The 13778-nt window shown below is 50.8% G+C and overlaps 1 protein-coding gene across 2 annotated transcripts in view; it reads left to right on the top strand.

Moving 5' to 3' along the window:
* The window catches only part of LOC133127608 (TLE family member 5-like), a 34710-nt gene that overhangs the window by 13144 nt on the left and 7788 nt on the right, over positions 1 to 13778 (top strand). For both annotated transcript variants that reach the window (XM_061240624.1, XM_061240625.1), the window contains exon 2: positions 8813 to 8901. In XM_061240624.1, coding sequence (XP_061096608.1) covers positions 8813 to 8901 — 89 coding nt within the window. The remainder of the gene's footprint in view (positions 1 to 8812; positions 8902 to 13778) is intronic.

The raw sequence follows: 13778 nt of genomic DNA, 5'->3' as shown, positions 1-13778 counted from the left end.
TTTCATGTGAGTGGACTAAGATATGCTTATGGAGATTTAATTTAGCTAAGAAACGCAACATTAACAATTAAAATGAGAATTGTGTCGTTTTTGCCAACCGCTGACACGTAGCATGAAACGGATGCTTTTTGTGCAGTCATTTTTAAAGCAGCTGTTTGTTTTGTTAACTACCTTCAGGCTCAAGCAGGGTGAGAATTCAAATTTAGAGAGCCCTTTTGTTTAAAAAGCGTTGGCAAGTGTTTTCGTTCTTCATACCTAGGGTACATGCAGTACTGTACCAGGGTGGAGATTTTTACAAGTCAAACAGACAGGTAGCTGCTGATATAACATGTTTCTTGTAATGCCCCCACAAGGTTGGGACCAGTTCCATTACAATTATGTCATTTGATAAATTGTAAATATGCCATAATGCTCTAGTGGTTTTTTTTTTTGTTTAGTTTTTTTATCCTTCTAGGTGTGAGATCACTTGTATGTGTTTGGAATGTTCTGAACTGCGCATTCTAATGCTGATGTCACTATCACTACCGGTAATTGTAAGCAATGAAGTTCTAGAACACCAACATGTTCTAGTAATATGTCATTAAATAAAACCTACATATAATTTCATGAGTGAGTGAGTGAACGTTCTAATGTTCTGTTCAGTTCAGAACATTCTAAGCACATACTTTAGGCTGTAGAAAGCTTTTTTGTGTGGTGTTAACACGGTATATTACACTGAGAGTGAACCTCTGGATACATTTGGTACCTCGTTTTCTGGGCAAAACCACTGGGGACTCTAACCTGTCATTTCCCATTTTTGGAGGAGATGAAAATTGTTTTCCATTTTCATCTCTGAATTCCACTTGAAAGTGGGTGTTCCAGGCCCGATTCTTCGTTCCTTTTTCGAGGGCCAAGTCTGTCATTACACAATTATAGAAAACCATTACGGCACATTTCACTTAGCACTGCTCTTATCCAGAACAACTTACAAAACTGGAAAATAAGTGTTACTAAGTGGCCTAAGTATAACGTACAGGAAGAACAATATTGAGTCCATTTTGGCTGAACATACTTTTTTTTTCTTGTCTGAAAAGGGGTGGAGTTTGTATAAGCATCCGATGATGTACCTTTACATCTGCTTTGTCTGTCTGTCCACCTGGGTGTTTTGGAACATGGCTGTGTACTTGTTCTGGGTTGTGTGTGCATATGTGGGGATTCGGGGTGTGTGTGTGTCTGTGTCTGTGAGGGAGAGAGAGAGAGAGAGAGAGAGTGTGTGTGTGTGTGTGTGTGTGTGTGTGTGTGTGTGTCTGTGAGGGAGAGAGAGAGAGAGAGAGAGAGAGTGTGTGTGTGTGTGTGTGTGTGTGTGTGTGTTGGCAGCATCAGTATTCAGCAGCTGCGGTATCTGCCAGGGAAACGGTGCCTAAGAGCAGAGCGCTGGGCTGGAACAGAGGGGGGAGGGGACGGGGGGGGACAGGAGCCTGATTGCCGAGCCCCAGGCCCGGCCCGAGACCCAGCAGAACCGCGTGGGTCACACCGCAGAACCTCCGCCCCGCCGAGCCGGGCCCTCGGCACCGCCCGCCAGCCCCCTCAGCCAGAGAGCGGCTCGCCAGAGAGACGGGTTTAATTCGGCCCGCCCCGAGCGAGCCGTTTATCCGCGTTAAAGAGCTAACGGCGCTCCGCCGGGCCGCCGCCGGGCCCACTCCGCCCGCTGTCCCCCGCCTGTCTCAGTCATTTGTTTTTAGATGGAGAAATAATCATCTCCCTCTTTCTTTAAAGCCCCCGGTGAGAAATCGCCCTGCTTTTAACAACACTCCATCAATCATTCCCACAATCACCTCCACCTCGCACTTTTTAATCTCCCTCACCCCCCCACCTCCCCCCCCCCCCCCCCCCGTCCCCCTCAGGACTTATTAACCGCTTTCCTGTGTGTGTGTGTGTGTGTGTGTGTGTGTGTGTGTGTGTGTGGTGTGTGTGGTGTGTGTGGTGTGTGTGGTGTGTGTGTGTGTGTGTAAGCTGTGCAGAGTTTTTGTGAGGACACTTCTGTAGGAGTGATCAAAGTGCAATAATCCCCTTTAAAGCGTCTTAACAAGGTCAAATGAGCTCTGTGTGCCAAGCAGGAGGGGGAACTCAGCCTTACGAGTGGGTGTGGGTGTGGGGAAGGAGGAGAGAACTCAGCCTTATGTGTGTGTGCACGTGGAGCAGGAGGGGAGAACTGAGCTGTGTGTGTGTGTGTGTGTGTAGGTGGGTGGGTGGAGCTAGGGGCTAAGCTGTGGTCTGCCCCTGGAGATAATAATCAAATTCAGCCTCCCGCCCCAAACAGGATTAGAGTTCCTGTCTGTGCTGTGAAGCCCCGCCCCAACGTCCAGGAGCCAGGCCCTCTCAGCCCGAGCACTGCTGGCCATTTAGCCATACTTTCACTGAATCTGTAAAATAAGGACTTCTGATCTGATGCCATTTTGTGTGCAGTTGTGGATACAGTAGCACTGCTCTGTGGTGATTAGGTTTGGTTGTGTGTTTGTGGGTTAGTATTGTAATGTGTAGTTGTGGATACAGTAGCTCTGCTCTGTGGTGATTTGGTTTGGTTGTGTGTTTGTGGGTTAGTATTGTAATGTGTAGTTGTGGATACAGTAGCTCTGCTCTGTGATGTATAGGTTTGGTTGTTGTGTGTTTGTGGGTTAGTATTGTAATGTGTAGTCATGGTTACAGTAGCTCTGCTCTGTGGTGATTAGGTTTGGTTGTTGTGTGTTTGTGGGTTAGTATTATATTGTATTGTAATGTGCAGTTGTGGTTACAGTAGCTCTGCTCTGTGGTGATTAGGTGTGCTGTTGGTGCCCAGCTCTTGATTGGACGGGGGATTCCCGTAGAGGGGGCTCTAATGCGGGCGAGGTAATGATGCGTACGCGGGATTAGTTTCCCTTCCGGGACGCCGATGCACCTGCTCCTCGCGGATCACCTACGCCGTAACTGCGCCATTCATCTTCCCCGCTCCCGCTCCGCATTTTAACCGCCATTCCCGCCTCTCCTCCGTCAGGCGCGCACGTTTTAACCGCCATTCCTGCCTCTCCTCCGTCGGACGCGCACGTTTTTACCACCATTCCTGCCTCTCCTCCGTCAGGCGCGCACGTTTTTACCGCCATTCCTGCCTCTCCTCCGTCGGGCGCGCACGTTTTAGCCGCCATTCCTGCCTCCCCTCCGTCGGGCGCGCACGTTTCAACCGCCATTCCCGCCTCTCCTCCGTCGGGCGCGTACGTTTCAACCGCCATTCCTGCCTCTCCTCCGTCAGGCGCGCACGTTTTAACCGCCATTCCTGCCTCCCCTCCGTCGGGCGCGCACGTTTTAACCGCCATTCCTGCGTCTCCTCCGTCAGGCGCGCACGTTTTAACCGCCATTCCTGCCTCTCCTCCGTCAGGCGCGCACGTTTTAACCGCCATTCCTGCCTCTCCTCCGTCGGACGCGCACGTTTTTACCGCCATTCCTGCGTCTCCTCCGTCAGGCGCGCACGTTTTAACCGCCATTCCTGCCTCTCCTCCGTCAGGCGCGCACGTTTTAACCGCCATTCCTGCCTCTCCTCCGTCGGACGCGCACGTTTTAACCGCCATTCCTGCCTCTCCTCCGTCGGACGCGCACGTTTTTACCGCCATTCCTGCGTCTCCTCCGTCAGGCGCGCACGTTTAGCCGCCATTCCCGCCTCTCCTCCGTCAGGCGCGCACGTTTTAACCGCCATTCCCGCCTCTCCTCCGTCGGGCGCGCACGTTTTAACCGCCATTCTCTCCCGCACGCTCGATCCGTCCCTTTCTTCCCTTCCTCTCGTAATGCGCCAATAAACAATTACGCTCCTTTGTGAGTCTGAGCGGCCTCCCAAAATTGAATGCGAGCGTTGTTCAGGACTGTTGACAGATTGAGGTTTCGCTGGTAGCGCGCAGGGTTTTTTTTCGCGACGCCGCGCAGCGCTAGTGGCTGTCGGAAGTGGCAAAAAGCGCGCCAGGAGTGCGGTTTAAAGAAATGAGCTGGTCTTCGCTGTCGAAGCGATTCAAAGTTTGGAGTATTCAAACGTATTTGCATTCAGCGCACGCTCTTATGCAAAGCGCCTCGCACAGTTTACAGTTTTTAAATGCAGTGCGTTTCACAGCTGGGTCTTTTAACGCCGTGTAGATTAAGTCTGTCACAGCGCCACAGCACCCAACACCCTACTGGGAGTTGAACCTGCAACCTCTTTGTTAGAGAGCCAGCTCCCCACACTCTCACAAACGAAGGGTTTCTTGGCTCCTTAGAGGAACCTTTTGTAGGTCCTCAGACAAGCTGAAACAGAAGTTAGAGTAGCACTTTCCCCTCCACTTCCTGGAAAATGATTATTTGCCTTTAGATTTTGCGTCGTTGTGCACCAGCGGGCGTGGCGTGTTTGTCCATCAAATGACTGTCAGTTTTCCCTTTCCCTTCCAATCGATGTTGCATTCTCATTTGACATCAGTCCCTGCCCTTCAAAAACGTCCCCCGTAAGATCCGTTTCCCTCGTCTATGTGTCCTATAACTTCAGTCTCAGCTTGTTTATAAGGGATCCCTCTACCATGAGAGTGTGAAAGTTCCCAACCATTTTGCCTGATGAAGAACCCTACCAGATAGGGTTCCTCTGCAGAATCCAAAGAGGAACCCTTTCTCCCGAGAGTGTTCCCTCTTTGCCGCACCACTGCTCCCGCGCCTGGGTAAAAGCGAGTTCGCATTCTGAAACGGTGCAGAGAACGTGACCGCGTGCTTCTCGCGCGCATAAACACGGCAAAGGTCGCGCTGTTGATGGTGCTAACACGAGCGCTTGTATGGAGGTGTTGCCTCTGCCGGGCTCCGGGTGGGAGCAGCTGCTAACTGACTGAGTGAATGCGCTGTGCTGCAATGCTGATGTAAATGCTAAATGCTATCGTTTCTCAGATCGTGTTTTCATTTGTACCTTCGCGCCAATCCTCTCGAGCCCCGGAATGCGGAGTGTTTTATTTGTCACGGTTTGCTGATCTGCAGATGCGTTGATCTGGCGTGTTAGGCAAACAGTTATAGCAGGTCTTGCAAATGAAGAGTCGCAGAGAGTGTTGACGCTGTGGCAACGATAAGGTGTGGTGTTACGAGCCCCTGTTCCGTTCTGATATTTGTGGTCTGTAGCTGTCTGGGGTGATGACACTGCCTGACTGCTGTTGATGCATACAGGCTGTAGATTGGGTGTTTATTCAGCCCTTAGTGTGTGTGTGTGTGTGTGTGTGTGTGTGTGTGTGTGTGCATGCATGTGAGAGTGTGTAAGTGTTTGGATATGTGTGTGTGTCTGTGTGTGTTCATGTGCGTGAGAGTGTGTTTATGTATGTGTGTGTGTGTACATTTCAGTGTGTGTGTGCGTGTGTGCGTGCGAGAGTGTGTAAGTGTTTGAGTATGTGTGTGTGTGTCTGTGTGTGTTCATGTGCGTGAGAGTGTGTTTATGTATGTGTGTGTGTGTGTGTGTACATTTCAGTATGTGCGAGTGAGAGTGTGTGTGTGTGTGTGTGTGTGTGTGTGTGTGTGTGTGTGTGTGTGTGCATGCATGTGAGAGTGTGTAAGTGTTTGGATATGTGTGTGTGTCTGTGTGTGTTCATGTGCGTGAGAGTGTGTTTATGTATGTGTGTGTGTGTACATTTCAGTATGTGCGAGTGAGAGTGAGAGTGAGAGTGTGTGTTGGACTCTGTGCATGGGTGTGTTCGTGAGTGTGCGCATGAGACTGTGTGTGAGTGTGAGTGTGTGAGTGTGTCCTGTATTCAGATCAGATTCCTCTCTCCTCCGTAGTCCTAAACTTAGGGAAAGATCCGGAACAGTTCCATCTTCGCGCTCTGCATTTAAGATAAAGACATTACGCTTTTAGAGGAATTGACTTGGACTGTAAATGCTGATTATTTCTTCCAGGGGGTGTAATTTGGGGAGATGATGAATCCCGTTTAGGCAGTGAAGACGCTCTCAATCAGCCCACCAGCGCACAGCGCTTTAATGCTTTAATTGCATCTCAAAGGGCTGAAGCCCAATTGAATTAGGGCTGTCCTATATTTTGGAACGGGCTGCTTCTGAGGTGTGTGTGTGTGTGTGTGTGTGTGTGTGTGTGTGTGTGTGTGTGTGTGTGTGTGTGTGTGTGTGTGTGTGTGTGTGTGTGTGTGTGTGTGTGTGTGTGTGTGTGTGTGTGTGTGTGTGTGTGTGTGTGAGTGTGAGAGAGAAAGAGATAGAGCGTGCGTGCGTGTGTGTGTGTGTGTGTGTCTGCATGCTCAGACTTCAGTGTCTCTCTGTAGGAATGACGCCTCGCTGTCAGTTGATTTCTCTGCATGAGGAGGTGCTGACAGCAGCCTGACACACTGAGGAGAGACCCGCTCCTGAAAGCGCCCCTTCTCTCACTGCTCCTGTCAGAGATCTGCTCCTGAAGGCTGCTCCTCTCTCACTGCTCCTAAAGGCTGCTCCTCTCTCACTGTTCCTGAAGGCTGCTCATCTCTCACTGCCCCTCTGTCAGAGACCCGCTCCTGAAGGCTGCTCATCTCTCACTGCCCCGGCCGATATTCCCCACAGCCCTGACACCGTCCTCCCAGTTGCACACTGATGCTAATCAGACCGCAAACCGGTTACGACATATTCAAGAGATTCCCCGAGTGACTTCCCAGTGTGGATCTTAATTTCAGGAGAAAAAATAAATAATAATAATCAAGAAAACATCCTGAAGTTGAGGCGGTGGAGAACCACCGCCATTTTGGCTCAGCCTGCGCGTTCCCCTTCACTGCGTTCTGATTCTGGAGTGCGGCGTCGACGCCTGGATCCAGGCGGCGGCCGGGTCTGAAAGCCGCCATTGTCTCAGCCACCTGAGGCTGTCGGCGGTGGAACCTGCGGTATTTTAAACATTTCCCCGCGCCGGCTTTTGTCTGGCGGCCGCGGAGAGAGAGAGAGCGCCGCGGCGGTAACTCCAGGGGTTTAGCCGCGCGGAATGCAGCCAGCGCCGGATGCCAAACGCTTCCTTTTTATTACCTCCAGTCTGAGCCCCTCTGCTGGCACGCGCCCCGCTTCCTGTGGCCAATCGGAGCCGCGCGTAATCGCATCACGAGATGTTTTATCTCTCCAACGTTTAGAGCTCAGCTGGCTGCGCATTGCAGTGTGTGTGTGTGTGTCTGTGTGTGTGTGTGTGTGTGTGTGTGTGTGTGTGTCTGTGTGTGTGTGTCTCTGTGTGTGTCTCTGTGTGTCTCTGTGTGTCTCTGTGTGTGTCTGTGTGTCTGTGTGTGTGTCTGTGTGTGTGTCTGTGTGTGTCTGTGTGTGTGTCTGTGTGTGTCTGTGTGTGTCTCTGCGTGTCTGTGTGTGTGCATCTGTCTGTGTGTTTGTGTTTGTGTTTATGCTGTGTGTGTGTGTCTGTGTGTGTCTGTGTGTGTCTGTGTGTGTCTGTGTGTGTCTGTGTGTGTCTGTGTGTGTCTGTGCATCTGTCTGTGTGTTTGTGTTTATGTGGTGTGTCTGTGTGTGCGCTTGCCTGCCTGTGTGTGTGTGTGTGTGTGTGCTTGCGTACCTGTGTGTGCTCCGAGCCCTCTCCCCACATAGGCGTGTTACCCATACCCATACACACACACACACACACACACACACACACACGCGAGCGCTCGGTGTGTCTGCGGTTTCCTCTGAGCTGCAGGAGGGAACATCTCTCAGCCGCACTTTCAGCTGCGCCGGTGTCAGTATCGCCCCCTCTAAGAGCGTCGGCCTTCTGACGGATGCTGTCCTCCACCGCTCCTCTGCGCGAGTGTCACCTCACCTCCTCTGCGCTGTGCGCTGTGAGCGCTGGAGGTGTCAGGGCCCGGCCTCTCTCAGAGCACTACTTCACCCGCCATTACGCATCACTCAGCCGGCTAATGTGTGGAGTCGGGCCTGAAACGCACTCTTAATTCTTCCATGCCCCCCACCCCCCCCAAAAAAATTCTTTCCGCTAGACAAGGGCTTACATGTTGCTTTTATGGAAATTTGCAAACATAGTAACTGGTCCTGAGGAACAGTTATGCTTTAGTGTGCCCGTTGTACAATATGTACAGAACTGTTGGATATGGTTCCATGTTGTGTAATTTACTGAGAAAAAGAAGCGGTTATGCTGCATGCTTAAGTGGGCAAAAATATCATTTATATCAGTTTCAATGGAGATGTTTTGAGGTTTTTTTTTTTTTTTTTCAAAAGTGTATTCTAGAATGTTACATCTGCATTAGAATGCTCAGTTGAGAACATTCTAATCGCATATTTGTAACCTAAAGGGTTAATGGCGCTAAAGAAGAAACTTGATTGGATCCATAAATAGTATTTTGCTCAAGCTTGTGTCATATTTATAAATGTTTTCAGTGTATTCTCATGTGGCATTATTGCTGCTTTATACTAGGTTATTGGGTCATTTTTTGAATAAAAAGTATGCTTCCCCTCTGCACCAGTGGGCTAGCTTAAACAAGAGAAGGGGATTACATGGCATGGATAGAACTTTTAGAGTACCTCAGAAACCGCATTGCTCATATTCGTATGCTGGATTTATCTCTTATAGGCATATTAACATTAGAATACCAACACTATATGCATCGTAAGCAGTGCAAGTGCTGTATACCGTACAGAGGTGAACGGTCCAAGAGTCCGAAAGTAAACTGCCATGTGTTTCTTCCACCCACAAAGCCAGCTGATTTCACTCATTATTCCTACCTTCTAGCTGAAGTGTTGTACTAATTGGGTGACTGGAACAAAAATACTGGGCTTTTTCCTTTTTCTTTCTGGACCTGGATTCTCCTGTCGAGTTTTGTGAATGACGGCATTTCAATTATTTTTTTGTTTTCTTCCCCCCCAGGCTTCGTCCCAGCAGCTGAAATTCACCACCTCCGACTCCTGCGACCGAATCAAGGATGAGTTCCAGTTCCTTCAAGCACAGTACCACAGGTAGCTAACGCTGTCGTCTCCCCTAGCCATGCGTTCCTGCTTTCTGCAAAGTGAATCTCTGCAGAGCTGGCTAAGCGATGTCATATGATATACTGACGTACTGTATATCAGCGCGGCTGTGGTTCAGTCATGGGCACAAGGCCGCAAGGTGTGCTGAAAGACTTGTATGAAAACAGCGCGATACTGCTTTCACACAACAGTGCTACTGGCCTATAACCTATTTATCAAGTAACGATTGAGACGGTGAATTATGATTCTGTTCTTTATTCAACTCCACCGGAACGAATCCCAGTGTAGCCACAATAAGATCCGCACAGCCGCTGGGCCCTAGAGCAAGGCCCTTAACCCTGCATTGCTCCAGGGGAGGATTGTCTCCTGCTTAGTCTAATCAACTGTATGTCGCTCTGGATAAGAGCATCTGCCAAATACCAATAATGTTTGACATTGAAAAGTCAGTCCAACATTGCATTACATTACATTAATGGCATTTGGCAGAAGCTCTTATCCAGAGCGACTTACTGTTGATTTTAGACTAAGCAGGAGACAATCCTCCCCTGGAGCAATGCAGGGTTAAGGGCCTTGCTGAAGGGCCCAACATTAAGCGTTAAGACCCATAGTGCATCTCTCTGAGCCCAGTGTGCTCCACCGTCTCTTATCTCAGGTTAGTCCCTGAGAAGTTCAGCTGGAAGTCTGGTTAAGGAGTCTCGTGCAAACGTGCCCCATGTTGTCCGTTTTCACGTCGACTTCATGCTTCTATAGCACCCTGGGAAATCTCCCTTCCTTTAGCATTTTATCTTCATCGCATAGATTTGCATTGTGGGACATTTCCATGGACCACATTCATTAACGTCTCTGTTTAAAAATAGTTATTGCTTCTATCGCCTGTGTCCCTGAGATTTTAGTCATGCAGGTGAAGTAAAGTATGTTACTTAAAGGTACAATTGGTAAGATTTCTTTGATAAAACATTGTTACAAGACCATTGTAAATCCTTTCCTATCATTGAAAAAGGCTCACTGACATGTTGACTCACCCACTGCCTGTGTTTATAGTTCTTAAATTCGGGTTTTTAAATATGCAGTTGACGGGCCGGCACTCTATACCTGCAGCTGTACTATAACCCAAGCTCATTGGTTGAAAATTGGTTCTAATTGCCATAGCCAATGGCGTTTCAATGTCAGCGCGTTCACAGAGAAGGGGGTGGGTTGAACAGTGTTGTGGTTTCAAGTTATTTGTCCGTTAGAAGTCCGAAATTACCTATTGTACCTTTAAGGCTGCTAATGCAAGGGCTCATGTGGCCTGAGCTCTCCAGCCTGACACCCAGAGACAAGGGAAGCAGCCGCTAGGGCTTCCAGCTATAACGGGAAGTTTATAAAACATTTAGCATATGTCCTCTCTCCTCACAGGGGAAAAGCTATTATTCTCTGAGGGGTTTTTGAATAAGGAGGCGTGGACAGTGCCCCACCTTCCCTCTGCCTTACCTCCTGTTCATTCAGAATTGCATCACAGTTATCCCAAGCAACTTGCAGTTGATTAGACTAAGCAGAGGGCAATCCACCCAGGTGCAATTTGGGGTTAGGGGCCCCACCAGCTGCACTGCTCTTATTATGGTTACAACAGAGACCTTTGACCACCAACCATCCAGGTCCCAGTCATGTGCCATTAGGCTACAGGCTGCCCAGGAAGCGGGGTTGGTGGATAGAGGTGGGATGGTGGTATGGAGAGCTCCGTGGCAAGGAATCGAGGGGCTGGAGTTGGCATGTCGGTGAGATTCGGCTGTCTCCTCTCAGTGTTTCGATTTAAGGGTAGGCCGTAGTGAAGGTTTCGGTTTTCTGTCGTTTAGTTTTTGTCCTTCATGAGGTGAGTACGTGTATTCGTATCGTAGCGTCTCGTGATTTTTAACGCTCTTTTGAAAAGCGAGCGGTTAGCGAGACGTCGGTCGCCTGCGCGTTAGAAAGCGGGTCTGCGCTGTGCCTGAAGCAGAACAGCGCTGATTGTGCGAATGCTGCAGCAGCTTCAGACCGCTGCCTCTTCATACTCCCTCAGCCTGGGAAGAAAGGGAGAGAGAGAAAGAGAAAAAAAAAAAAAGACTAAATATTAGTATTATCCTCACATTCATCAATATTTCAGCGCCGAAACGCGCGCCGTATTTTTAGCCCTGCCGAGGCCTCGCGGTAATTTGCCGTTCCATTATTGCTGAAGTGGAAGTATTAAATATTCACCACGCAATTATGAGGGGGATGAGGAGGGCCTTGTTCTGGGCCCCGGCGAGCTGTGCAAGGGGCGGGGCGGGGCCCGAGAGGTTGGGGGGGGTGGTGGGGGGGGTGGCTGGGTGCCGCGGCGACCTTACTACCCCGTTACCGTGACTACGGCCGTGCCCGTCGGCGTGGCGGGGCCGGCGGTCGGGCGAGGAGCTCTCTGCTCGTAATTGCGTGTCGGGCGACGCCGCGGCCTCGTTCCCCCGTCCCCGCGCCGGCGCGGCGGGATGGCGGTTCCCACGCACGCCGTCGGGAGGGCGGGCTGATTATCGCCTGCCATCTTCTCTCCGGCGTTATAATGACAGGGATGGCCACGCGGCGGCTAACTAAAATGTAACCTTTTGTTAAATCAGACAGTGGCATGCATGAGGGCCGCTCTCCAGTTATAATGTGATATCGGTCGTAAGAGGTGTGATTTTTTCCATTACAGAAGCCTCGGAATAGATTTTTTTATTTTTTTTTATTTCCGCAGATGCTTTTATCTAGAGCAACGTACACGATATCCTTTTCTGAAACGTACGGTCCTGGGTCAAATACGTGATTGGATTCAAATACTTTTCTACGTTTGTCTGGTGCATTGGAACCTATGAAATGCTCTCAAAAAGTGCCAAACCCGGCCTCCTGGTCCTCTTGGTTGGCTCAACTGCACCAGGCAAGATCGATGTCCACAGTGACTAGTGGGGACCTAGGGGCGTCCTGGGTGACTACTGCGGACATACGAGTACAGAAAAGTATTTGAATCGAAAACAATTACGTAATTGACCCAGGTCTGATGTATACAGCTGGATATTTTACTCGGGTAGTTGAGGTTACGCACCGTCCTACTCGCCTAATTCCCTAGCTATTCCCCAGCCAACAAAACGTTCTCGCAATGCTGCCGCGGTGTTGCAAGAATGTTACGACATCGACAAAACATTTCGCGAGAACAACGTTCCGCGTTGCCCCCTGTGCCGCGATGTTGCGTTACCCGTGTTGCGTTTGTTCCGGCGCCTTAATCATTAAACGCATCGCCGTTCGCAGCCGTTCGGCGCGGTATCTGCCGGGGAAAGACCGCGCGCCGGCTCTCCACGGAGACCGAAACGGTTTAACCCCCTTCCGAGCGAGGAAGGCGGCCCCCGGATCAGACGGCGGCTGGGTGTGGGTATTGGGAGCACGCCGTGCGCCCCGTTGTTGATATTCGGGGACGCTCTGCAGACGGAGCCCGTGTAAAGCGCTGTGTTCAGCTGTTTGAAGGGAACGTACTGCAGGCGGTCCCGGGGGGGGCCCGGCGGAAGCATCCGGAACAGTCGCTGCTCTCGAAATGCATAAACAGATAAGGGAACACATAAATCAGGATAAAAATGACAACGGGAGAGGTCTGGAGGCGGAGGGGGGGGGGGGGGGAGGTACTAAAACTCCATCAAAGTGTCGTTTTTTGAAAGCGTCTCGTCGCACCTCCGGGCAGCTCGCAGCCTATCACAGGCCCGCTCCTCCGGGCTGCTTGTAGCCAATCGCAGGGCCCGCAGCCCCCGGGCTGGTCTCGGGCAGCGCGTCACAAAGGAAGGGCGGTTGCCGTGGAAACTCGGATGCGGGCTGGAGGTGAGAGCGTGATTAGGCGAAGCGTAAGTGGCAGGCGTGCGTGCGTCAGTGTGTGTGTGCGTGCGTCAGTGTGTGTGTGTGTGTGTGCGTGCGTGCGTGCGTGCGTGCATCAGTGTGTGTGTGCGCGCGTGCGTCAGTGTGTGTATGCGTGCGTGCGTGCATCAGTGTGTGTGTGTGCGTGCGTCAGTGTGTGTATGCGTGCGTGCGTGCGTGCATCAGTGTGTGTGTGTGCGTGCGTCAGTGTGTGTATGCGTGCGTGCGTGCATCAGTGTGTGTGTGTGCGTGCGTGTGTGTGCGTCAGTGTGTGTGTGTGCGTGCGTCAGTGTGTGTATGCGTGCGTGCGTGCGTGCATCAGTGTGTGTGTGTGTGTGTGTGTGTGCGTGCGTGCGTGCGTGCGTGCGTGCGTGCGTGCGTGCGTGCGTGCGTGCGTGCGTGCGTGCGTGCGTGCGTGCGTGCGTGCGTGCGTGCGTGCGTGCGTGCGTGCGTCAGAGTGTGTGTGTGTGTGTGTGTGCGCGCCAGTGTGTGTGTGTGTGTGCGTGTGTGTGTGTGTGTGTGTGTGCGTGCGTGCATCAGTGTGCGAGCGATCGCAGCCGCGTATGTCTTCCGATAAATAAAAAAAAGCTCCGGAGGTTGTTTGAGACCAAAGGATGGATTTCAAATCAGCTGGTTTTATTGCAACAGAAATAGGGCTGCTGGGTATAGAGTGTAACAGGAATGAATATATGGGGCAACATTGGTACCATTGAGAGATTGTGCCGGAATTATAGTTACATTAGTTACGTTGGTACCCCCCCCTCCCCCCCCTCATGTTTTTCGCTTTGCTATGTTTCAGCATTCAGCAGAGTGACTTACAGGTTATGATCTTTTGCATGTAATCCATTTACTGTGTAATCCGTTTACTGAAACTGTTCGGGTTAAGAACCCTACCATAGCTCCACTTTAGGGGTTACGCTTGTGACCCCCCCCCCGAACCGTCATGATCCACTGCCCCACACTGCTGCTGTGACTGTTACCTGTGGCCCGTAGCATAGTGGTTACGGTCT

The sequence above is a fragment of the Conger conger genome, chromosome 4, assembly GCF_963514075.1.
Source record: "Conger conger chromosome 4, fConCon1.1, whole genome shotgun sequence".
Taxonomy (NCBI): Eukaryota; Metazoa; Chordata; class Actinopteri; order Anguilliformes; family Congridae; genus Conger; species Conger conger.
The sequence above is the reverse complement of the archived record's forward strand: the minus strand, read 5'-3'. Positions and strand labels throughout refer to the sequence as shown.